At 43.7% G+C, this 25,831-nt stretch overlaps 1 protein-coding gene across 1 annotated transcript; it reads left to right on the top strand.

The window, feature by feature from the left end:
* Positions 1 to 11,967: 11,967 nt before the first annotated feature.
* On the top strand, positions 11,968 to 24,756 carry LOC145355616 (uncharacterized). Its single transcript, XM_080207860.1, has 4 exons — positions 11,968 to 12,036; positions 18,708 to 18,875; positions 23,665 to 23,754; positions 24,574 to 24,756. Exons 2-4 carry the CDS (start codon positions 18,741 to 18,743, stop codon positions 24,754 to 24,756), a joined length of 408 nt encoding a protein of 135 aa, XP_080063986.1. The 5' UTR covers positions 11,968 to 12,036; positions 18,708 to 18,740.
* Positions 24,757 to 25,831: the final 1,075 nt, after the last annotated feature.

Below are 25,831 nucleotides of genomic sequence, written 5' to 3'. Positions count from 1 at the left end.
TCTTTCAGAACCCTGGGTTGCATTCCATCCGGTCCTGGGGACTTGTCCACCCTCAGTCCCATAAGTCTATCAAGCACTACCTCTCTAGTGACAGTAATTGCATTTAGGCCCTCAACTCCTACCATCCTTCTATCTTTAATATCCGGCAAGCTATTCATGTCCTCCTTCGTGAAGACCGAGGCAAAAATCTTACTTAAAGCCTCAGTCATTTCCTCATTGCCCACCGCTAAATCCCCCCTCTCATCCTCCAAGGGTCCAACATTCAACCTAGCCAGCCTCCTCCTCTTTATATATTTGAAAAAACTTTTACTGTCTTTTTTTATATTCAGTGCTAGTTTAGCTTCATAGTCTATCTTTCCTTTCTTTATCACCTTCTTAGTCATTCTTCTTGGGTCAAGGGTGGAGGAGGAAAAACACATTGTTAAGATGGTGGCACGGGCTTATTGGGCCAAAGGACTTGTTTCCCATGCTGTGTTGTTCTTTGTTCTTTGTCGATTTTTAAATCTTTCCCAATCTTCTAATCGCCCACTATTTTTAGCCAGTCTGAACGCATCAGCTTTTAACTTAATACTCTCCTTTATTTCCTTCAATAGCCACGGCTGGTTATCCCTTCTTCTACAGTCCTTCTTTACCAAGATATATGAGATCCATGAAGCGAATAACCACTTGAGTACATGATGCCATGCTGAGAATTTAATAGTGGAGGGATCTGAGTGAGGACTTACCCTGGCAGAGTGAATGAGATCATTCATCCACTTCCTACACTGGATGGCATTTCATGGGCAGGTGGGCAATGATCTCCCAGGCCGGAGAAGTGTTTTTTTTAGTGTCCCTGGGGTAGAGAACATGCTGGTGGGCCTGGTTTCCCCACATAAGAGCCTTAAGCCTCTGGTGGTGAAAGCTGGTGCTGACTTCTTGAGGCTGCTGCCTTTTCCATACAGGTTTCTGACGTTGAAGGTTCTGGTGAAGACAGGTGGAAGAGTGGTGTGAGTGTACTGGACTGGTATTTAAATGTGGGCTCACCTGCTGGAAGCTCATGGAGAAATCAACTGCCAGCTCACCAAGTGGTTCAGAGAAGAAATTACTTGTCCATTATTAATCAGCTTGCAAGCATGAAAATGGCATGTGAGCCCACCATTCTGGCCAATGGGAAAAGGCTGCTGGAGCTGCCCACCACTGCACTTTGCCTCAAAATAGGAAAATTCCTCCTTCTGTCTGTCTCACTGTAATTTTCTCCCTGTCTGTCTAATTGTAACTTTCTCCCTGTTTATGTCTAACTCTCCCTCCATCTGTATCTACTGTAACCTTCTCCCTGTCTGTCTAACTCTAACCCGCTTACTGTTTGTATCTAAGTAACTGTGTGCCTAACTGTAATCCCCTTCCTGTCTGTCTACCTGTAACGTGCTCCCTGTCTGTCTAACTGTAACCCTCTCCCTGTTTGACTATAACCCCCTCCTTGTCTACCTGAACTGTAACCTGCTCTGTCTGTGTCAAACTGTCTCTCTGTTTGTGTCTAACTATAGTCCTGTCCCTCTCTGTGTCTTCCTGTCTATATCTAAACTGTGACCAACTCTCCATCAGTGAATCAGCAACGTTCTTTCCATTGCTGAGTCTAAACTCTTACTCTCTCCCAGTAAATATTTAGCATATGTTCTCAGTAGAAAGGTAATGGTTGGAATGTGAGTCTTAACAGGTAATCAAGCCTTTAAAAGTACAGACAATGTGAGTGGAGAAAGGGATAATCACAGGTTAAAGAGGTGTGAATTGTCTCAAGCTAGGACAGTTAGTAGGATTTTGCAAGCCCAGGCTAAATGGTGTGGTTACACGTAGTGTGACATGAACCCCAGATCCTGGTTGTGGCCATCCTCATGCATGTGGGTCTTGGTTATCAGTTTCTTCTCAGTGATTCTGTGTTGTCATGTGTCTTGAAAGCTGCGTTGGAGAACCTTACCTGAAGATCAGAGATTGAATGCCATTAACTGCTGAAATGTTCCCTGACAGGAAGGGAACACTCATGCCTGGTGATTGTTGTGTGGTGTCCGTTCATCCATTGTTGTAGTGTCTGCATGGTCTTGCCTTTGTACCACGCCTTGGGACATCCCTTCCTGTAGTTCATAAGGTAAACAATGTTGGTCGATTGCATGATTATGTACCATAAGAACATAAGAAATAGGAGCAGGAGTAGGCCATCTAGCCCTTCGAGCCTGCCCCGCCATTCAATAAGATCATGGCTGATCTGTCGTGGCTCAGTTCCACCTTCCCGCCCTCTCCCCATAACCCTTAATCCCCTCTCTTATCAAAAACCCATCAACCCGCGTCTTAAAAATATTTAGCGAGGCAGCCTCCACCACTTCAACGGGCAGAGAATTCCAGAGATTCACCACCCTTTGAGTGAAGAAGTTCCTCCACAACTCCGTTCTAAACCGCCCCCCCTTTATCTTGAGGCTGTGCCCCCTAGTCCTACTGTCTTTTTTGAGCGGGAAGAGTCTCTCCACCTCTATCCTATCCATCCCATTCATCATCTTATACATCTCAATGAGATCTCCCCTCATTCTTCTAAACTCCAACGAGTACAAGCCTAGTTTATTCAGCCTCTCCTCAACTCCGGTATCAGCCTAGTAAACCTCCTCTGCACTCCCTCCAAGGCCAAAATATCGTTGCGCAGGTGCGGCGCCCAAAACTGCACACAGTACTCCAGCTGCGGCCTCACCAATGCCCTATACAGCTGCAGCAAGACCTCCCTACTTTTATATTCAATCCCCCTCACTATGAAGGCCAGCATCCCATTCGCCTTCCTGACCACCTGCTGCACCTGCAAGCTGGGTTTTTGCGACTCATGCAGAAGGACCCTGAGGTCCCTCTGCACCGTCGCCTGCTGCAGTTTTTCTCCATGTAAGTAATAGTCCTTCCTACCATTCTTCCTACCAAAGTGGACCACCTCACACTTGCCAACATTAAATTCCATTTGCCATTTCCTGGCCCATTCGCCCAGCCTATCTAGATCCTTCTGCAGACTCTCCACACCCTCCGCACAATTTGCCGTTCCCCCAATCTTGGTGTCATCAGCAAATTTCGACACCCTACACTCGGTTCCCTCCTCCAGATCATCTATACAAATGGTAAAAAGCTGAGGCCCCAGCACCGACCCCTGGGGCACTCCACTAGTCACCATCCGCCAATCCGAATAGCACCCATTGACCCCCACTCTCTGCCTCCTATTTGACAACCAATCCTCTATCCACGGTAACACCCTACCCCCAACTCCATGTCCCTCGACCTTCTGCAATAACCTCTTGTGAGGTACTTTGTCAAACGCCTTCTGAAAATCCAGAAAGACCACATCCACCGGCTCTCCTCTATCCACCGCCCTAGGCACATCCTCATAGAACTCCAGTAAATTTGTCAGACACGACTTCCCTTTAATGAAACCATGCTGCATCTGCTCTATCAAGCAATTGCTTTCAAGATGCCTCGCAATTTCCTCCTTAATGACGGATTCTAACATTTTACCTACCACAGACGTTAAACTAACCGGCCTATAATTCCCCGCCTTTTGCCTGGCACCCTTCTTAAACAACGGCGTAACATTAGCCGTTTTCCAATCTTCGGGCACTTCCCCGGAATCCAGCGACGTCTGGAAAATAACCACCAAGGCATCCACTATCACCTCCGCCATTTCTTTCAGAACCCTCGGATGCATTCCATCCGGTCCTGGGGACTTGTCCACAATCAGCCCCTCCAGTCTGTCGAGCACCGCCTGTCTAGTAACAGTAATGTCATTAAGACCCTCCAGTCCTACTACCTTTCCATCACTAACACCCGGCAAATTATTCACGTCCTCCTCTGTGAAGACAGAAACAAAAAAGTTATTCAATACCTTCAATACCATGTACCTGGTGGGAATTGTTCTCACATAATGGTGGCATCTATGTTGATGACTTGGCATGTCTTGCGGAGGTTGCTGTGACAAGGTTGTGTGGTGTCGTGATCGATGTTCTGGAGGCTGGGTAGTTTGCTGCAAACAACAGCCTGTTTGAGGTTGCGGAGTTGTTTGAAGGCAAGTTGTGGTGGGTGTGGGGATGACCTTGGCGAGATGTTCATCTTGTTGACATGTTGAAGGCTCTGAAGAAGATGTCACGGTTTCTCTGTTCCAGGGAAGTACTGGATGACGAAAGATATTCTGTTGATCATATCCCGTGTTTGTCTTCTGAGGGGATCAGTACGGTATTTTGCTATGGCACGTCGGAACTGTCGATTGATGAGTCGAGCGACATATCCCGTTCTCATGAGGGCGTCTTTCAGCGTCTGTAGGTGTCTGTTGCATTCCTCCTCATCTGAGCAGATCCTCTGTGTGTAGAGGGTTTGTACGTAGAGGATGGCTTCTTTAATGTGTTTAGGGTGGAAACTGGACAAGTGGAGCATCGTGAGGTTATCCGTGGGCTTGCGCTACAGTGAAGTGTTGAGATGACCGTCCTTGGTGGAGATGTGTGTGTCCAAGAATGCAACCGATTGTGGAGAATAGTCCATGGTGAGTCTGATGGTGGGATGGAACTTATCATCATGTAATTGTTTTAGTGATTGTTCACCATGAGTCCAAAGGAAGATAATGTCATCGATATATCCAGCGTCTAGCATCAGTTGAAGGTCCTATGCAGTGAAGAGGTCTTGTTCGAACTTATGCATGAAAATGTTGGTGTATTGAGGTGCAAATTTGGCCCAAATTTGGCTGTTCCATGTATCTGGATGAGGAATTGGTTGTTGAAGGTAAAGGCATTGTGGTCCAGAATGAAGCAGATGAGTTGTAGAATTCTGGAGATTGGCAGTTGTCAGTGTTGAATACTGAGCCAGTTGCAGAAATGCCGTCATCATGGGAGTGCTGGTGTAGTGTGTTGAGATGTCCATTATGACAAGGAGTGTTCCTGGTTCAACTGGTCCATGGGTGCTGAGTTTCTGTAAGAAGTCTGTAGTGTCGCAACAGAAGCTGGGGGTTGCAGAAGAACATAAGAAATAGGAGCAGGAGTAGGCCATCTAGTCCTTCGAGCCTGCCCCGCCATTCAATAAGATCATGGCTGATCTGAAGTGGATCAGTTCCACTTACCTGCCTGCTCCCCATAACCCTTAATTCCCTTATCAATCAGAAAGCTATCTACCCATGACTTAAACATATTCAATGAGGTAGCCTCCACCTTAATGGGCAGAGAATTCCAGAGATTCACCACCTTCTGAGAGAAGTTCCTCCTCAACTCTGTTCTAAACCTTATTTCAGGACCGGATGGAATACATCCGAGGGTTCTGAAAGAAATGGCAAGGTTATAGTGCATGCCTTGGTGGTTATTTTCCAAACGTTGCTGGATTCCGGGGAAGTGCCGGAAGATTGGAAAACGGCTAATGTTACGCCGTTGTTTAAGAAGGGTGGCAGGGAATTATAGGCCGGTTAGTTTAACGTCTGTTGTAGGTAAAATGTTAGAATCCGTCATCAAGGAGGAAATAGCGAGGCATCTTGAGGGGAATTGCTTGATAGAGCAGACGCAGCACGGTTTCGTTAAGGGGAAGTCGTGTCTGACAAATTTATTGGAGTTCTATGAGGATGTGTCTAGGGCGGTAGATAGAGGAGAGCCGGTGGATGTGGTCTTTCTTGATTTTCAGAAGGCGTTTGACAAGGTACCTCACAAGAGGTTATTGCAGAAGGTAAGGGGGCATGGAGTTGGGGGTAGGGTGTTAGTGTGGATAGAGGATTGGTTGACAAATAGGAGGCAGAGAGTGGGGGTTAATGGGTGCTATTTGGATTGGCGGTTGGTGACTAGTGGAGTGCCCCAGGGGTCGGTGCTGGGGCCTCAGCTATTTACCATTTATATAGATGATCTGGAGGAGGGAACCGAGTGTATGGTGTCAAAATTTGCTGATGACACCAAGATTGGTGGAACGGCAAATTGCGCGGAGGGTGTGGAGAGTCTGCAGAAGGATCTAGATAGGCTGGGCGAATGGGCCAGGAACTGGCAAATGGAATTTAATGTTGGCAAGTGCGAGGTGGTCCACTTTGGTAGGAATAATGGTAGGAAGGACTATTACTTACGTGGCGAAAAACTGCAGCAGGCGACGGTGCAGAGGGACTTCGGGGTTCTTGTGCATGAGTCGCAAAAACCCAGCCTGCAGGTGCAGCAGGTGGTCAGGAAGGCGAATGGGATGCTGGCCTTCATCGCGAGGGGGATTGAATATAAAAGTAGGGAGGTCTTGCTGCAGCTGTATAGGGCATTGGTGAGGCCGCAGCTGGAGTACTGTGTGCAGTTTTGGTCGCCGCACTTACGCAAGGATATTTTGGCCTTGGAGGGAGTGCAGAGGAGGTTTACTAGGCTGATGCCGGAGTTGAGGGGGTTGAGCTATGAGGAGAGGCTGAATAAACTAGGCTTGTACTCGTTAAGAGTTTAGAAGAATGAGGGGAGATCTCATTGAGATGTATAAGATGATGAATGGGATGGATAGGATAGAGGTGGAGAGACTCTTCCCGCTCAGAAAGGACAGTAGGACTAGGGGGCACAGCCTCAAGATAAAGTGGGGGCGGTTTAGAACGGAGTTGAGGAGGAACTTCTTCACTCAAAGGGTGGTGAATCTCTGGAATTCTTTGCCCGTTGAAGTGGTGGAGGCTGCCTCGCTAAATATTTTTAAGACGCGGGTTGATAGGTTTTTGATAAGCAAGGGGATTAAGGGTTATGGGGAGAGGACGGGAATGTGGAACTGAGCCACGACAGATCAGCCATGATCTTATTGAATGGTGGGGCAGGCTCGAAGGGCTAGATGGCCTACTCCTGCTCCTATTTCTTATGTTCTTATTTTAAGGCTGTGCCCTCTAGTTCTGCTTTCCTTTCTGAGTGGAAAGAACCTCTCTATCTCTACCCTATCTAGCCCCTTCATTACCTTGTAAGTCTCTATAAGATCCTCCCTCAGCCTTTTAAACTCCGAGTACAGGCCCAATCTACTCAATCTCTCCTCATAAGCTAACCCCCTCATCTCCAGTATCAGTCTGGTGAACCTTCTCTGTACTCCCTCCAAGGCCAATATATCCTTTCGCAAATAAGGCGACCAAAACTGCACACAGTGCTCCAGTTGTGGCCTCACCAGTGCCTTGTACAGTTGCAGCAAGGCCTCCCTACTTTTATATTCTATCCCCCTCATGAGAAAGGCCAACATTCCATTCGCCTTCTTGATCACCTGCTGCACCTGCAGACTGAGTTTTTGTAATTCATGCACAAGGACCCCCAGATCCCTCTGCACAGTAGCATGCTGCAACTTTTCACTATTTAGATAATATTCCATCCTACTATTATTTCTTCCAAATCAAATTAATGAGACATGTTTTTCCACGCAAAGCCATGCTAACTATCCCTTATCAGTCCTTGACGTGTCACCTGATGAAGGAGCAGTGTTACGAAAGCTCATGATTCCAAATAAATCTGTTAGACTTCAGCCTGGTATTGTGAGACTTATTAATTTATTGGTTATTACTTTACTTACTTGACTTGCTTCCAGCAATCTGAGAGATAGAGGGAGAGATTTTGTCTGCCAGCACAGGGGAGCCTAGGATGTTCTTTTACTGTCATCTCCATAGCATATACTAGCATAATAGAGTTAGAAAATGAAACTACACACAGGACTGTGGTTACAGCTTGATTCTTAATGCCTGTTCTTGTGTATTCCAGGAAGGGGAAAAACACAAATAAGTCTTGGATATAACTCATAGAAAATGGTCTCTACTCAGATGGCAAAGTGGATTTGCCAACGTTATACTCCGTTTGCCAGGTCCTTGCCCACTCACTCAGCCTATCCAAATGTCTGTGCAGATTTTCCGTGCCCTCCATGCAATTCGCTTTTCCACTTATCTTCGTGTCATCAGCAAGCTTTGTTATCCTACACTCAGCCCCCTCCTCCAGATTGTCTATGTATATGGTAAATAGTTGAGGCCCCAGAACCGATCCCTGCGACACGCCACTAGTCACCAACTGCCAACCAGAAAAGCACCCATTTATTTTCAACTCTCAGATTCCTGTTTGATAGCCAATCTTCAATCCACGCTAACACTTTACCCTCAACTCCATGTACCCCAACCTTCTGCAGCGACCTTTTGTGAGGCACCTTATCTAAAAACACCACATCCACCGGTTCCCCTCTGTCTACCACACTAGCCACATCTTCATAAAAATCCAGTAAATTCGTCAAATGCGACTTCCCCTTCATGAATCCATGCTGCGTCTGCTTGCTCAAACCCTTCTTTGTCTAGGTGTCCTGCTATTTCTTCTTTAATGATGGATTCTAGCATTTTCCCAACTACAGACATTAAGCTAACCGGCCTGTAGTTACACTCCTTCTGTCTGCTATCTTTTTTAAATAGAGGCGTAACAGTAGCTGTTTTCCAATCTGCCAGCACTTCCCGAGTCCAGTGATTTTTGATAAATAACGACTCACCGAGCAGAAACAGCCAAATTCTGCACGTATGAGGAAGGCCTCAACTGGGATCTTGGGTTCATGTCACATTACATGTAACTCCAGCATTTGGCCTGGGCTTGCAAAATCCTACTAATTGTCCTGGCTTGAGACAATTTACACTTCTTTAACCTGTGATTATCCCTCTCTCCACTCAGTGGGATTGGGTCAACAGCACCAGGGCACTAAGAAATTTAGGACATCCATTTCTGTTTCACCTATCACATCCTCAAGATGTCCCAGAGCAATACGCAACCAATGAAGTACTTGCTTTGAAGTGTAGTTACTGATTTAATATAGGAAAAGAGGCAACAAATTTACATACAGCAAGAACCCACAAACAGAATGACCAGCTTAGATATCTTTAATGATAAAAGCAAAATATTAGGGATGCTGGAATCTGAAACAAAAACAGAAAATGCTAGAAAACTAAACAAGTCTGGCAGCATCTGTGGTGTGAGAAAATAGAGTAAATGTTTTGCATCTGTGTGACTTTCCGGAGTTGATTGAAGGATAAATTAGGACACTCGGTATAACTCCCCTGCTCTACTTTCAAATAGTGCCGAAGAATGTTTAATCCAGCTGACAGGGCTGACTGGGATCTTGGTTTAAGGTTTCATTCAAAGGACATTATCGTTGGTCAATTCAGGAATGGGCAAGTGGTCAATCTATTTACCTAGACATTCCCACTCCCACTGCTACTAGTGTTGAGATGCTGCAGGTCAAATTACCAACCTGGACAGTGCTGATATCCAGGAATTAAAGATTAATCTCCTGGAAAGTGCTGGAACCAATGCCAATTGCAAATGAAACACATGACAAATAGAAAACTATTAGCAGTAGTTTTATTTCCCAGTCTGAATTGGGATATTGCCTCAGACTCCATGCCACTGGATGTCATGACAGGTTGTTTAATCCAAACCTGACCAATCTACAAACAGGTAGGTTTATTGCTCAAAGAGATTGTGCTGGTCTGAAAATCACAGTTATCAATTAGTCTCATCTTTGGCCTGTTCCAACTTGTTCAGGAAGGGATTCATTATGTGCCCTTACATAAATAGGGATAGAGATTAAAAATAAACAGAAAATTGTGAGACACTCAAGTTCAAGAGCAACAAACATCTTGAATACCAAAAACCAAGAGAATGTGGGACCCATCCTCAGTTTGTCATGTATCAACCAAGATCATGGGATTGGAGAGAGGGGAAGTTAGCCTGGGTTCCTGTGCCTCATCACAGTTAGTAAGCCACTCTTGACATTGGATATTGAAATTCCCTGCTATGGTGAATGTCCTTTTAAGGCAACACAGCAGAGTAAGAGTCACATGGCCCATGTGACCAATCAGGACTCAGTGTGGAATCACCCCCATGATGAGAGGAGTTTTTTGGCAAAAAGACATTTTGAGAGCTAGTTACAGCCTTGAAAGTGCTATATGATTCTTATTAATAAATACCTTTTATAAGATGTATCAAGGGATGGTGATGGTGGTGTCTAGGACATTGTAAGCTATGATTCTGTGATTATGATTATGTCAGGCTGTTGCTTGACTAGTCTGTGGAACAGCTCTACCAATTTTGACACAAGTTAGAGAGAGGGAAGAGCAACCAGGATTCCTGCTACAGATTACTGTCCAGCAATTAAGTCAAGATCAGATTGCACTCCGTGATGCTTTTCAACAGAATGAGGAATTCTCCCATCCTAGCCTGAGTGTACTGAGTCGAACTCTGACCCTGGCTGATATTTATGAGTTCTGTATAAAGAAGCGTTGGTTTCACTCATATAAGCAAATTACTGCGCATATGGAATCTGAAACCAAAAGAGAAAATGCTGGAAAATCTCAGCAGGTCATGCAGCATCTGTAAGGAGAAAAAAGAGCTGAAGTTTGAATCCAGGTGACCCTTTGTCAAAGCTTTCTCTCAGCTTTGACAAGGAGTTGTCTGGACTTGAATTGTCAGCTCTTTGCTCTCCTTACAGATGTTGCCAGACCTGCTGAGATTTTCCAGCATTTTCTCTTTTGGGTTCACTCATGTTTAGTTGACCCATTGAAGCAACCAAGTGGGTGTTTATTAATGTTATCCATCTGAAGTCTGCAATAAAACTTCTTTTGCATAAAACCTCCTTCTATTTCCATTTGTAATTCTAATTTGCCACTTCATTGATAATGATATTTGTTCTTCACTGCCTCTGATTCTCCTGCTGCCCAGTAACCACCTCTTTTGATCGCTGTCTAAATTAATCACAAAGCCTCGCTCAGCTTGGATTAAAGGAATATTATTATCCTGTCCATTAGTATGTTGTTACCATGGGTGAGAGTAATTCTGAACATTTTCACTCAGTGCATTCACTGCAGGGTAGGTTCTGTGTCTATGAAGGACAATGTAACAGGTAATTTATGGCTGCTTACTCCAGATAGAGTGTGGATTTAGGGGAAGGGGATGGCATCGTGGTATTGTTACTAGACTGTAATCCAGGGACTCAGACAAATTGTTCTGGGTACCTTGGTTCAAATCCATCTGGTTAACTCTGGAATTTTAAAAAGCTAGCCTTGCTAATAGTGACAATGAAACCATTACATAAGAACATAAGAACATAAGAAATAGGAGCAGGAGTAGGTCATCTAGCCCTTCGAGCCTGCCCCGCCATTCAATAAGATCATGGCTGATCTGTTGTGGCTCAGTTCCACTTTCCCGCCCTCTCCCCATAACCCTTAATCCCCTCTCTTATCAAGAACCCATCACTAGTGGTTACCATCTATCTACATCACAGTCAGCTGATAAATCAACTCTCTATGTTGAAGGATGGGCAATTAATGCTGGCCTAGCAGCGATGTCCAATAAAAAAAAATTCATCTGACTCCTCAGTGTCCAATCTCCTGAACCTCTTGCTCAATAATCAAATGCTGAGCACAGACTGCTTCCATATCTGAGGAGTTGCGAATGATGCTAAGCAATCATCAGCAGACATAGACATTACTGCTCTTATTATAGAGTAACTGAAGGTAATTGGACCTGGGACACTACCCTGAAGAACTCCTTCAGTGATGTCTTGGGACTGAAATGATTGACCTCCAAAGACTAGAGCCTTTGTACTAGGAACCAGTGGAAAGTGCAGTTTTCTTTGGGCTCCTTGATGCTATTGACTCAGTGAAATGGTGCCCTGAACTCAAGTGCAATCACTCTCACTTCATCTCTGGAATTCCATTCCTTTGTCCATATTTAGACTAATGGTGTAACAAGGTCAGAAGCTGAGGGTTCTGACGGAACCCAACTGAGCATCAGTCCAGCTGAGTAGGTGCCATTTGATACATTGATGGAGACCCCTTCCGTTACTATGCTGATGATAGAGAGTAAGCTAATGGGTTGGTAATTAGATTGAATTTGTCTTGCTTTTTGTTGACAGGATATACTTGTGCAATTTTCTACATTGCTGGATATTTTCGCACAACGTGATGGAGGGTATCCTCAATAGAAGTCTCCACAAGGGCTGCACAGTGGTCACTCATACCAATGTTGTCATGTACAGATGCATCTGCAACAGGCAGATTGGTGAAGATGAGATCAAGTAGGTTTTTCTCTCAGTTGTTCCCTCATTACCTGCCATAGATGCAATTTAGCAGCTTTGTCCTTCAGGACTCAGTCAGTTGTGGTGCTGCAGAGCCACTCTTGGTGATAGACATTGAAGTTTCCAATCCAGAAAACACTCTGTGCCATTGCCACCTTCAGTTCTTCTTCCAAGTGGTAATCAACATGGAGGAGTACTGATTCGTCAGCTGAGGGTGAGCAGTAGGTGGCAATTAGCAGGAGATTTCCTTGAGATTTCATGGTGTTTAGAGTCAAAATTGAGGGTTCCCAGGGCAACTCCTTCCTGAGTGTATATTCTTGTGGGTATGTACTGTCCACCGACAGGGTATTGGAGGTCACATGTTGGGAAACGCAGGACAACAATTACTGCTTTGGGGAGAACAGGTGAATGCTTAGGGTTGGGTTTGGGGAGTTGAATTTCAGGGGGGTCAGATCAGTGTGAGAGTATTTCAGGAGTTCAGGTGTTTGGTTGGGGAGATCAACTTTCAGAAGAGATGAGGGGGGAATTCATGCATCCATGGCAGTGAACCAGAATTTTTTTGGAGGGTTACCTAGATGTCCTCACATAGGTTTTTCCCTTTAAGATTCAACATCTAATACTAGTAGGTGGGGCAAAGCCACCACGAGTTCTAGGTATTTGTACCTGACCTTCACCCCTAGTATTCTAGACCCAGCGCGGGCTATTGAGTTATGTGATTACAGGATGTAATGGCTGTTTCAGGCATGTCCTAGATGGCTAAAAGTCATTTGAGTCAATGTGGCATCTGATACAGTCCGGGCAACAATGTGGTTCAGATGCAGCAGATTGGGACATGAAATTAAACAGCAGATCAATGGGCTGCTCTTTGTTGTATTCTCCCGGAGCCTGATCCACAAACAGGATTCAAAGCCCCTTGGTTTCCAGCATCTGACTGGAACACAGACTGTGCTCATAGATATCCTGAACATCACAGAACGGACTAAGGTTTCCTATCTCACTGTGTCGCCTGGGAAACAGTGATGCAATTGGGAGAGGCATTTATAATTGAACAATATTCTGTGAAAAGCTGTCTGCAGTAAGGTAGGAAATTAAAGTGATAACTTCAATAGCATTCCACTTTGATCAGAGTTTATTGACTTGCAGTGGATGCAGTCACGTCACAGTTGCATCTGTCAGCAAGTTTAGATCAGGACATTCTGTGTCTCAAGTAATTTACAAGCACCTACTGTTTTTAGATGGTGTTAAATCTTCCTTTAACTGTTCTGTGTCTGGTCTTCTGATCACAGGTCCTCCTGTAAAGGCTGATGTTAGAAGTGCATTTGGAGTTTATGCTGGGTCAGAACAAGCATCACCCAACAGGAGCATAGAGTAAAAAAGAATAAATTTATACAAACCAGAAAGAGACTCTGTGCTTTCAGGGCCTCCATTATAGAAAGGACTTTACCTCTGTTGTGCTTTGTATACAGTGTAGATTCACCATAGCAATACTAGGGATAGGAGACTATAGTCAAGAGGAAAGACTTGAGATAGAAAAATAGCAACAAGATTAGGTAATTCAGCCCATCGTGCCTGTTCTGCCAATCAACAAGGTCATGGGTGACCTCTATTCTAACACCACCCATTTCGCTTGACTCCATGTCCTTCTATCAATCTCGGGTGTTAAAGTAGTAATTGAGTTTGCATCTACTTGTGGAGAGAGTTCCACATAAGAATTGTGAAAGAGTGTTCCTAGCTCTTGAAGGGCCTGGCTCTGATTTTTATGTTATGTTTTGATGTCCTAGACTTCCCTACCAGCAGAGAAAAGTTACTCTAACTAAAAAATTTTGTCCAAATTCCTACAAAACCTCAAAAAAATCATGCCTTAATATCCTATGTTCTGGATTTTATAAGTCCAACCTATGTATACTTTCCTATGATCTATTTCTTGGAGTCCCAGTCATATTCTGCTGAGATATGAGGGATAAAGCTGGCAGCTATCAGCTAGTCAACCTCATATCATTGTGAAGAAATATGTAGTGATAAGAACCTGGGACAAAATTAATGGTCATTTTAAAAAATGGTCCAGTCAGCACAGGTTTGTTAAAGGCAAATTGTGTTTCATTTAATTGAGTTGTTTGATAAAGTGACAGAGAAGATGATGAAGGTAGTGGGGTTGAAGTTGTGTGCATAGACGTCTGAAACGTGTTTGATAAAATACAGCAATAGATCCGTTAGCAAATCTATTGCACAAGGAATTAAAGAGACAGTGGCAGGCTGGATACAAATAGGCTAAAGGACAGAAAGTTAGAGAGTAGTGATGAACAGTTGTTTTTCTGGTTAGAGGAAAGGGTTGAGTGATATTCTCCTGTGGTCAGTATTTGAACAACCAATCCATTCAATGTAAACTAATGACCTGGACTGGGTATACGGAGTATAATTTCAAAGTTTGCAAATGACACAAAACTTGAAAATATAAGGCAGAATCTTCCGCTTTGACATCTAACTTCAGTGCTGAGCATAGAAGCATAAGTGATTCCTGCTTGGGGTCAAGAATGCTGAACAAGTACAATCTTGTGCTATTCAGCTTATTACTTATGTATCTGTGTGGAGCATGGTGAATCTTGTAGTGGGGCACACAGGAAGCTGCCGTTCTTGTTGTTAACTTATGGGACCAAAGATCTGGATGTCATTTTTAAAGGACACCCATACAGCTTCTCACCCTTCCTCTCTCTCTCTCTCTCTCTCTCTCTCTCTCTCTCTCTCTCTCTCCCCCCCCCCCCCCCCCCTTTAACCAGATTCCCTTGTCAAGCCGCCACTCCAACCTTCCATCCTACTCTCCACTCTTTCCAGCCTTGGCACAGCTTGTGCTACTGGTACCAAATATACGTGAAGATCTGAGCAGTCCCCAAGAAAACGAAAGCAGCATCTACTGACATCGAAGTCATGGAAGGGATGAAGCTCGCACCGTGCATTTACTTACATACTGTCATAAAACTGAACATTCTAGTTCCTCCTGGCAGCAGGGCAACTTAATTCCAGCAAAATGGCCTTTTAACGAGCATGCACGACACGCTAATAAATGCAAAACAGTTCCCAACATTGTTCATTGGGAGGTTCAACCTGCTTTAACCCACTCTTAAAGTCCCAAGACAGAATTTGAACGGTTAACCCCAATATCAGGAAACTGACCTTTGACCTTATGCCACATTAACTTCCCTCACCTACCACATTACCCAATACTGGCATCACCAGAAGATTCCATCCACAGTGAACAGTGACAAGAGAACTGAAGTTGAGAGGAGTTTTTTTTTAAATGCTTTGAGTTATAATCTGTGAAGGAGGTGGAAGCAGGCAGTCATAGGTTAGTATTGTAAATGCCCAGAGAGTATTTGATGGAAAAGTGTAGGAGACTTTACTCTGTATCTAAACTCATGCTATGAAGCCAGCAGATGGGGGATTTAGCGGTGGGTAATGAGGAAATGGCTGAGGCTTTAAATAAGTTTTTTTTATGTCGATCTTTACGGAGGAGGACACAAATAGCTTGCCGAATATTAGAGATAGAAGGATAGTAGGAGATGAGGTCCTTAATGCAATTACTGTCACTAGAGAGGTAGTGCTTGATAGACTAACGGGACTGAAGATACACAAGTCCCCGGGACCGGATGGAATGCAACCCAGGGTTCTGAAAGAAATGGCAGAGGTGATAGCGGATGCCTTAGTAATTATTTATCAAAATTTGCTGGACTCTGGGCAAGTGCCAGAAGATAGGAAAACGGCTAATGTTACGCTGCTGTTTAAAAAAGGTAGCAGACAAAAGGCAGCGAATTATAGGCCGGTTAGTTTAACGTCCGTTATTGGAAAAATGCTAGAATCCGTCATCAAAGAAGAAATAGCAAGACACCTAGAAAAGAACGGTTTGATCAAGCAGATGCAGCACGGCTTCGTGAAGGGGAAGTCGTGTTTCACGAATTTGTTGGATTTCTATGAGGATGTGACTAGTGCGGTAGACAGAGGGGAACCGGTGGATGTAGTGTTTTTAGATTTCCAGAAGACGTTTGATAAGGTGCCTCACAAAAGGTTGCTGCGAAAGGTTGGGGTACACGGAGTTGGGGGTAAGGTGTTAGCGTGGACTGAGGATTGGTTGTCTAACAGGAAGCAGAGAGTTGGAATCAATGGGTGCTATTCTGGTTGGCAGTTGGTGACTAGTGGAGTGCCGCAGGGATCGGTGCTGGGGCCTCAACTGTTTACCATTTACATAGACGATCGGGAGGAGGGGGCTGAGTGTAGGGTAACAAAATTTGCTGATGACACGAAGATGAGTAGAAAAGCTAATTGCGTGGAAGGTGAGGAAAGTCTGCAGAGAGATCTGGATAGGCTGAGTGAGTGGGCGAGGACCTGACAGATAGAGCAAATGTGCAAATGTGAGGTTATCCACTTTGGTAGAAATAATAGTAGGAGGGATTATTATTTAAAGGGTGGAAAGCTGCAGCATGCTACTGTGCAGAGGACCTAGGGGTCCTTGTGCACGAATCGCAAAAACCCAGTCTGCAGGTGCAGCAGGTGATCAAGAAGGCGAATGGAATGTTGGCCTTTATCGCGAGGGGGATAGAATATAAAAGCAGGGAGGTCTTGCTGCAACTGTACAGGGCACTGGTGAGGCTGCAACTGGAATACTGTGTGCAGTTTTGGTCACTGCATTTGCGAAAGGATATATTGGTCTTGGAGGGAGTACAGAGAAGATTCACCAGGCTAATACCGGAGATGAGGGGGTTAGCCTATGAAGAGAAATTGAATAGACTGGGTCTGTACTCGTTAGAGTTTAGAAGGCTGAGGGGGGATCTTGTAGAGACTTACAAGATAACGAAGGGGTCTGGCTTAGAAAGGATAGCAGAGCTAGAGGGCACAGCCTCAAAATAAGGGCGGGGGGCAGTTTAGATCAGAGTTGAGGAGGAACTTCTTCACTCAGAGGGTGGTAAATCTCTGGAATTCTCTGCCCTTTGAAGTGGTGGAGGCTACCTTGCTGAATATATTTAAGTCACGGGTAGATAGATTTCTTATAGACAAGGGAATTAAGGGTTATGGGGAGAAAGCGGGAAAGTGGAACTGATCCACTTCAGATCAGCCATGATCTTATTGAATGTTGGGGCAGGCTCGAAGGGCTAGATGGCCTACTCCTGCTCCTATTTCTTATGTTCTTATGAACATTATCCTTCGTCATTATGTGTTGAAATCCATTCTGTTCAAATCCGAATTTGACTCCAGGAGCTGGAGTTACTGACCCAGATAAAAGCAAAATACTGCAGATGCTGGAATCTGAAATGAAAACAGAAAATGCTGAAAAACCTCAGCAGATCTGACAGCATCTGTGGAGAAAGAACAGAGCCAATGATATAAAATGTCCATTAAGAGATCAGAATTTGTGCATGGCAGAACAAAGGTACAGATGATTAAGGTAGTTGGCCTGAAGTGGTGGGAGGGGGGGCAGAGCGGTGGGCAAGAGGAAGTGGAAAATGGAAGAGAGAAAGAAGGATGAGAGAAAGAAGGATGATAAAAATGGATGAAAGGGAAGACAAGAAGAAACATGATGAAATAAAATAAATGGAAATGGGGTGGAGATGGAGGACGGAGTTCATGCTCTAAAGTTATTGAACTCAATGTTCAGTCCAGAAGGCTGTAAAGTGCCCAATCAGAAGATGAGGTGTGATACTCCAGTTTGCATGGGGGCTTCACTGGAACATTGCAAAAGACCAAGGATGGACATGTGGATTGGAAAGCAGGGTGATGTGTTGAAGTGGCAAGCAACAGGAAGGTCTGGATCCTGCTTGCGGACAGACGGAAGGTGTTCAGCAAAGCAGTGACCCAGTCTACGTTTGGTCTCACTGATGTGGAATAGACCGCATTAGGAGCGGCGAATGCAATAGACCAGATTAAAGAAAGTGCATGTGAAACCCTGCTTCACCTGAAAGGATTGTTTAGAACCTGGGATGGTGAGCAAGGAGGAGTAAGGAGATAAGCAGGACATCAACTTTCCTGTCAGTTGCTATTTCAACACACCACCTTGCTCTCCTGTCCACATGTGTATTCTTGGTCTTTTGCAATGTTCCAGTGAAGCTCCAAGATAAACTTGAGGAACAGTACCTCATCTTCCAGTTGGGCACTTTTGGACTGAACATTGAGTTCAAAAACTTCAGCGCTTGAACTCTCCTCTCCAACTTCACCCCTTTTCCATTTATTTCATTTCATTCTGTTTCTTCTTTTTCTCCCATCCATCCATTTTTATCATCTTTCTTTCTATTCATTTTTCCACTTCTCCACTCCCACTCTCCTTGCCACCCCCCACCCCTTTAGGCCAACTACCTTAATTATCTGTACTTCTATTCTGCCATTCACACATTCTGATCTCCTAATGGACATTTTAGGCTTCTCTCTTATTTGTCCTCATTTGCATTCTCTTTGTCCTTTCACAACCCCCCAACTGCTCCTCACAGTATAAATCTTTTCTGATGTTCTTAACCCTTTGCTCTGATGAAGGGTCATCCAGACTCAAAACGTTTACTCTATTCTCTCTCCACAGATGCTGTCAGACCTGCTGAAATTTTCCAGCATTTTCAGTTTTTGCTACTGGCCCAGTATGTGTTGATGTTTTATGCAATCACCATGTTAATTCCTTGTTTGCTATGTTCATACTCTAGTTGAACGTAATCAATGAGTGATGCGCTAGCCACATGGAGCCGGGATACTGTGATATGCCGGGAATGGTGTTTCTGGGAAATTTGACTGCAGAAAATCTCGTCAAGTTTCACCAGTGCTTGTGTCAAGCACCCGCTTCAATGCATCAGGTCAAAGGAGCACTCAGTGAGGTGAGCAGATTTAATCAGTGGCCTCTCCCTATGAACTAGTTCTCATCTCCAAATTCAACTGAGAAAGTATAGAATTGTCGAATGGCTCAGCACCGAAGGAGGCCATTTGGCCAGTCAGAGTTAGGGAAGTTGGTAATATGGTGGTATTGTCACTGGACTAGTAATTCAGAGACCAAAGATAATCCTCTGGGAACCTGGGTTTGAATTTCACCATGGCAGATGGTGAAAATTGAATTCAATAGAAATCTGAAATTAGAAGTCTAATGATTACGACGAAATGATGGTCATAAAAATTCTTCTCGTTCACTAATGTCCTTTAGGAAAGGAAATCTGCTGCCCTTGCATGATTTGGCCAATTTTTGAATACAGATCCATGCAGTTGTCTCTTACATGCCCTATGAAATGGCCTACTTAGGCACTCAGTTCAAGAGCTATTCGGGATGAGCAGTAAATGCTGGCCCAGCTAGTGACATCTACATCCTATTAATATAAAAAAGTCCATTCTAGTTCCCTCAGAGGAAAACCCCCTTGCCTTTTCTATATCGCCCCACAGGACTTTTCTCTTGAGATAATTATCTACTCCCCCTTTGAAAGCTATGATGGAATCTGCCTTCACCCCATTCTCAGGCAGTACACTCCAGATCTTAACTACTCAGTGTTTCATGTTGTTTGTTTGCCAATTCCCTTCAATGAATGACCCCTGATTCGCCATCCTTCCAACAATTCCAACAGTTTCTTCCTCATTTTGTCCAGACTCCTCATAATTTTGAGTACACCTGTCAAATCTCCACTCAACTTTCTAATCTCCAAGAGAACAGTCCCAGCCTCTCTAATCTTTCCATGTAGTTGAATTTCCTCATCTCTGGAACCATTCTCAATCTTATCTGAACCCTTCTCTAATACCTTCACATTTTTGTTGCAGTGTGGTACCCAGAATGGGACACAATATTACAGCTGAGGTTGAACCACAGTTTTATTAAGTTTCATCAGAGCTTGTAAAATCCTGCCCGAGGCCAACAGAGAATATCCTCCCCTGCTCCAATTCTCGGGCAGGTGTGGTAGTAAAATTCCGGCCTATGCCTCTATTTATAAAACCCAGGTTCCTGTGTGCGTTACTAATCACTTTCTCAATCTGTCTTGTCAGCTTTAATGATTTATGCACATATATCACCAGGTGCCTCTGCTCCTGCCTTTATTTCAAATCAGCCCCTTTGTTTTATACTGCCTCTCCCCTTCTGAGCCAAATGCATAATTTTAAACTATTCTGCATTAAATTTCACCTGTCACACTTTCACCCATTCCACCAGTTTGTCTATGTCTTCTTGGGGTCTGTCACTATTCTCCTCAAGGTTCACAATACTTCCAAATTTTATGAGTCCTGCAACTTTTGAAATTGCGCCCTATGAATCCAAATCAAGATCATTAATACAGATTAAGGAAAACAGTGGACATGGCAGAGCAACGTTGAGTATCTTCCTCCAGTTCGAAAAACAAAAGTTTCTGTGCAAGAGTAGGTAAATCTAGATTGGCTTCTATTCCCCTCTAACTCCTTTTCTCCTCCTCTTCATCTAGCTACAATTTAACAATAAAACTTTGCACTTCTTTGGTGCTTGTAATGTTATAAAATGTCAGGACATACTTATACGATTATATTCAGACAAAAACAAGCCACATAGGGAGATATTAGGTCAGCTGAGAAAAGGTTTAGTTAAAGATGAAGATATTAAGATCTTAAAGAAGTGGAGAAGTTGCCTCATGTATGAGGGCAGTAACCTTCATCACTGTCTTGTCTCAGTGAGAGGCCTCTGAAACTAAGATGTTTGCCTCCAGAGGCAGCCTCAAGGTACAGTCATGTCTTCAGAAAGCCAGATGCAACAATCAAAACCCAAACAGAGATGGAAAAACAAAGTTTTAGGCTTAAAATTCCAGAATTTAGGGCCTAGGCATTTGAAGGCATTGCAGCCAATGGCAAAGCAATTAAAATCAGGAATGCACAAAAGATTACAGAGCATTGTAGGATTGGAGGTGATTACAGAGAAAGGGAGGGATGAGGTCATGGAGAGATTTGAAACCAAGGATGAGGATTTTAAGCATTGGTTCTTGGTTTAGCAATATCTCAATGTAGGTCAACAAACACAGCAGTGTACAAGAGAACTAGTTTATGTCTAATTCAATGAGGAGGGATTGGATGCTGTATCTAGATCTGGGGAACAAAGTGGCGCAAGCAAGTAGAATATATTTCAGTGAAAGAGCATCTGGGAACAGACATAATCAGATGTGTAATAGTTGTTGAAAAGCTCAAAATAAAATCAAGCATGAAAATTCTTGACTGGATGAGGGGTAATTGAATCACGGGATTCTAACAACACAGAAGGAGGCCATTTGGCCTGTCATGTCTGCACCATTTCTCTGAATGAACAGTTCACCTATTGCCATTCTCCTGTCTTCTTTCCATAACCTTGCACATTTTTCCTTTTCAAATAACATTCTGGGTCTCCTTAAATGCCTGTATTGAACCTGGCTCCACCACAATCTCAGGCAGTGCATTCCAGACTGTAACCACTCTTCCCTACCAACAAACTTAAACTGAGTCTCCTGTAGTTCATGGGCTTATCTTCAAATTGTTTTGAATAGAGGTATAACATTTACAATTTTTCTCATGTCACTTTTGCTTCTTTTGCATATTACTTAAATCTGTGTCCTCTCAATTTCAATCCTTTCATAAGTGGGAACAGTTTCTCTTTATCTACTTTGTCCGGATCCTTCATGATTTAGAACCTCTATCAAATCTCCTGTCCTAATTATTTTCTCTAAGCAAAACAGTCCTAACTTCTCCAATTTATCTTAATAACTGAAGTGCCTCACCCTTGGGGCCATTCTCGTAAATCACTCTCTGCAATGATCATATCCTTCCTAAAGTGTACAACCCAGATTGTAAGCAATATGCCAGCTGAAGCCAAACTAGAGTCATTCATAGTTCAACATAACCTTGTTAATCTTGTATGTCCATATTAATAAAGTCTAGGATACTGTTTGCTTTATTACCCAATCTCTCAATCTGTCCTGCTATGATGGAACCTACCACCATCCCATTTTCGGGCTGTGTAGTTCAGATCCTAACCACTCTCTTGGTTCATATTGCTTATTTGCCAATCCCCTTCAATCAATGACCTCTGGTTCGCCAGGCTTCCAACAATCCAAACAGTTTCTCCCTCATTAATTCAGCGACTTATGTACATACATATCCTGCATCCCTTTTAGAGTTATATCTTTATTTTATATTGTTTCTCCATGTTCTTCCAATCAAAGTGAATCGTCTCACATGTCTGTACATTGAACTTCATCTGCCACCTATCTGCCCATTGCATCAACTTGTCTACATCCTTTTGAAGTTCTGCAGTATCCTCTTCACAACTCACAATGCTTGCAAGTTTCATATCATCCCCAAACTTTGAAATTGTACCCTGTATGCTAAGATTTAGGTCATTAATATATATCAGGAAAAGCAAAGGCTCCAGCACTGACCCCAAATCTTCTTCCAACAGAAAACACATCCATTAACCACTACTCTCTGTTCCTGTCACTCAGCCAATTCTGTATCCATGTTGGCACTGTCCCTTTTATTCCACAAGCTCTGACTTTCCTTACGAATGCTGTTTGGAAGTTCACGTGCACCACATCAACAGCATTTCCCTCATCAACCCTCTCTGTTACTACCTCAAAAACTCTGGTAGGTTGGTTAAACATGATTTTCACTCGAGGAATCCTTATTGTCTTTCCTTAATTAACTTGCTTTTGTCCATGTGATTATTAATTTGTCCACAATTATTGTTTCTTCCCTACCAACAAACTTGAAACTGAGTCTCCTGTAGTTCATGGGCTTATCTTCAAATTGTTTTGGATAGAGGTATAACATTTACAATTCTGCAGTCCTCTGTCACCACCCCTGAGATTAAAGAAAACAATAACAAACTAATGCCTTCACAACTTCCACACTCATTTCTCACAGTATCCTTGGATGGACTCTCATCTGGTCTTGTTGTTTTTATCCAAGTACAAGTAGCCTATCCTTGTTATCAAATTTAAACTCTTTTATTGTCTGAATAACCACCTATTTTATCTAGGTCTGAATATCATCCACCTAATTAGTGAAGGTAGGTCAAAAGTATTGATTTAATATCTGAGCCATGCCCTCGGTCTCCAGGTCGCCCCCTTTTTAGTCGCTAATCAACCCAAGCCCTCCTTTTACCATCCTTTTACTATTTGTACTGTTATAAAACAGTTTAGGAATCCCTTTTATGTTGGCTGCCAGTCTCTTTTCACACTCCCTCTTTGTTTCTTTTATTTTCATTTTCACTTCCCCTCTGAACCTTCTATATTCAGCCTGGTTCTCCAATGCATTATCCACCTCACACCTGTCATAAGCATACTTTGGCTTTCTTATCTTAATTTCTACCCCCTTTTGTCATCCAGTGAGTTCTGGATTTGGCTGCCCTACTTTTCGCTTTCAAGAGAATATATAACTTCAGTAATTGGAAAAGGAATCAGCCCATGTGATTAAAATCCAAAATTGTTGAGCTAACAGTAATTGTCAATGAGAGATTGTTTTGGGTAGAGGATGGACACATTTTATGAAATATGCAGATGAAATATTAAACATTGTTGAATTCTGTGGCTGTTGTGCTGTGTTGGTGTCCGGCTTCAGGGCTAAGCTTGTGTTGACACAACAGAAAGGAATGAAAAGATGAGCTGCCTGCCAGTAAACCCTCTCTATTGCTCTGATTGGCAGCTGTACAGCAAAATGAGTGGTGTCTGCAACCCGAAAACACTCCTTGACAAAATAATGGATTGCGAGAAACGTCACGAACAGGCTGAACAGGTATCAATGCTGATTTACACTCGGATGCAGATACACTGACACTGATTCTCACAGGGGTACCGTTCCACAGAACAAAGAAAATTACAGCACAGGAACAGGCCCTTCGGCTCTCCAAGCCTGCACCAACCACTCAATCGACATAGGAACTGACTCTCTGGGTACAGTTTCATACACACTGATTCTCACTGGGATATAGTTTCACACTGACTCTCACTGGGTACATTTTCACAGGCACTGACTCTCACAAGGGTACAACCTCTCACTCGCGCACGCACAAGCACACACACACGCACACACAGGCTCTCACTGGGGTACAGTTCCACAGACATTAACTTTCACCAGGTACGGTTCTACCGACACTGGAAACACTGACTCTCACTGGGATACTGTTTCACAGGCACTATCTATCACTGGGTAAACATAATGCCTACAGAGCAGAATGAGGCTATTCGGCCAATTGAGTCTGCACTGACTATACAGATCCACACATACTGACTCTGAATGAAGTGCAGACCCCCAAGCTGTTCCTATTGATCTGCCATACAGAGCAGAAAATATCCCAACTCCATCACATACATCATATGCCACAGTTACCTAATCTCAGATGTTGGTGATTTTTCTCTCTTCCCAGAGCCACTGGGAGCCATGTTCATGCCCCATGGTAAGCTGAGATAAACCAGAGTCAATAAATGTCCTTCTCAATCTGTATATCTCACTTTCCATTGATCCATTCAATACAAATAAAATGGCAGTGAGGGAGTCATTCCAATTAAATGCCCATCATCCCATGTTCTTAACTTTCTTACTCTGATGCTGCAGGTGTTGTGGGATTTCCAAATGTTGAATGGCCTGAATAGCAGTTGGGTGTTGTTACTGGACTCCAGGAATCTACCTTGTGACCTGATTGAGAATTATATCTCTTTGGAAACATGGCAACACTTCTTGTCAGAGGAAATGACCCATTATCACGGTGGACTGTGGAAGGAGAAAAAAGTAAGTTGATTCCAAATATAACTACGGACGTTACTCTGTATCGAATACTGCTCTGATTTATAATATTCTCCTGCATGTCGATGGATGGAGTTTGACTCTGTATCCAGTCCATACTGTATTTTCTCTAGGCTTTTTGCCCTCTACCTAACCTGTGCAATGAATAAAGATGACAATCAGGAGGAGTGTAAGACGGCCTGCCAATCAGCTACGGCCTGTTACCAATTTCTACTCCAGAGAGTGTTATTTGGCAGTTTTATTTTGGGGTGGGTGGGTTGCAGTGGGAAGTGTCCAGAGGTGTCCAGCACTTAGTGTGGGCAATACTGCTGTTTCTAGATTTTCATCAATTACCTGATGTTATGACAAAGGACAAGGGGCATCATCAATAGATTTCTCCCTATGCTTGTGCCCAATGTGAAACAAGCAGCAGGGGTTTAAAACATGCTGCCACAACCTGTATCATTATTCTGTAAGTTCCCAGGCTTGGACCTGTGTGCTGTAAGTCTCAAATGTGGCTCCTTTCCGTTTTGTAAATAAAGGGTTATGGTGATGTAAGACTGGCCTTGGTGAGATTATTACACCTGGAATTGGAAACTCTGCAAAGAAATAATTAAGAGTAGGCAGCTGAAAGATTGCAAAATGTGGTAGACAATGTGTGCAAGTGGAGAGTGAACAAAAGATGGAGATCAGAGGTCAATACCCGTGAAGCAAAGAACAACACAGCACGGGAAACAGGCCCTTCGGCCCAACGAGCCCGCGCCACCATTTTAACATTGTGAGTTCCCTCTTCCACCCATGACCTTTGTCAACGCTTACAGCACTCCACAGATTGAGGGGAGACTAATTTAGGGACAATTTGTTACACCAATCAGCATAAGAGCACATCTTTGGGGTGTGGAAGGAAACCAGAGCACCTGGAGAAAATCCACACAAGCACGGAGAGAAAGCACAAACTCCCACAGATACTGGCCCAAATCCATGTATCTGCACAGCAAACAGTGATAGTCACTGAGCTGTTGTGTTGCCCATCAGCTGGTCCAATTTAAGCGTACAGTAACGATGAGAAGCACTAGGCTACTCTCGAAAC

The sequence above is a fragment of the Carcharhinus amblyrhynchos genome, chromosome 19 (genome assembly GCF_965287045.1).
Source record: "Carcharhinus amblyrhynchos chromosome 19, sCarAmb.v2.hapA, whole genome shotgun sequence".
Classification (NCBI taxonomy): Eukaryota; Metazoa; Chordata; class Chondrichthyes; order Carcharhiniformes; family Carcharhinidae; genus Carcharhinus; species Carcharhinus amblyrhynchos.
Note: the sequence above shows the minus strand (reverse complement) of the source record. Positions and strands in the feature narration are given on the sequence as shown.

Bases quoted from the DNA above. Each gene is read 5' to 3' on its own strand.
- LOC145355616 (XM_080207860.1), top strand. From the start codon at position 18,741: ATGGAGCCGGGATACTGTGATATGCCGGGAATGGTGTTTCTGGGAAAT. The intron at 18,876-23,664 runs GTGAGCAGATTT...TCTGATTGGCAG, and splicing joins TCAAAGGAGCACTCAGTGAG to CTGTACAGCAAAATGAGTGG. The intron at 23,755-24,573 runs GTATCAATGCTG...CTGATGCTGCAG, and splicing joins GTCACGAACAGGCTGAACAG to GTGTTGTGGGATTTCCAAAT.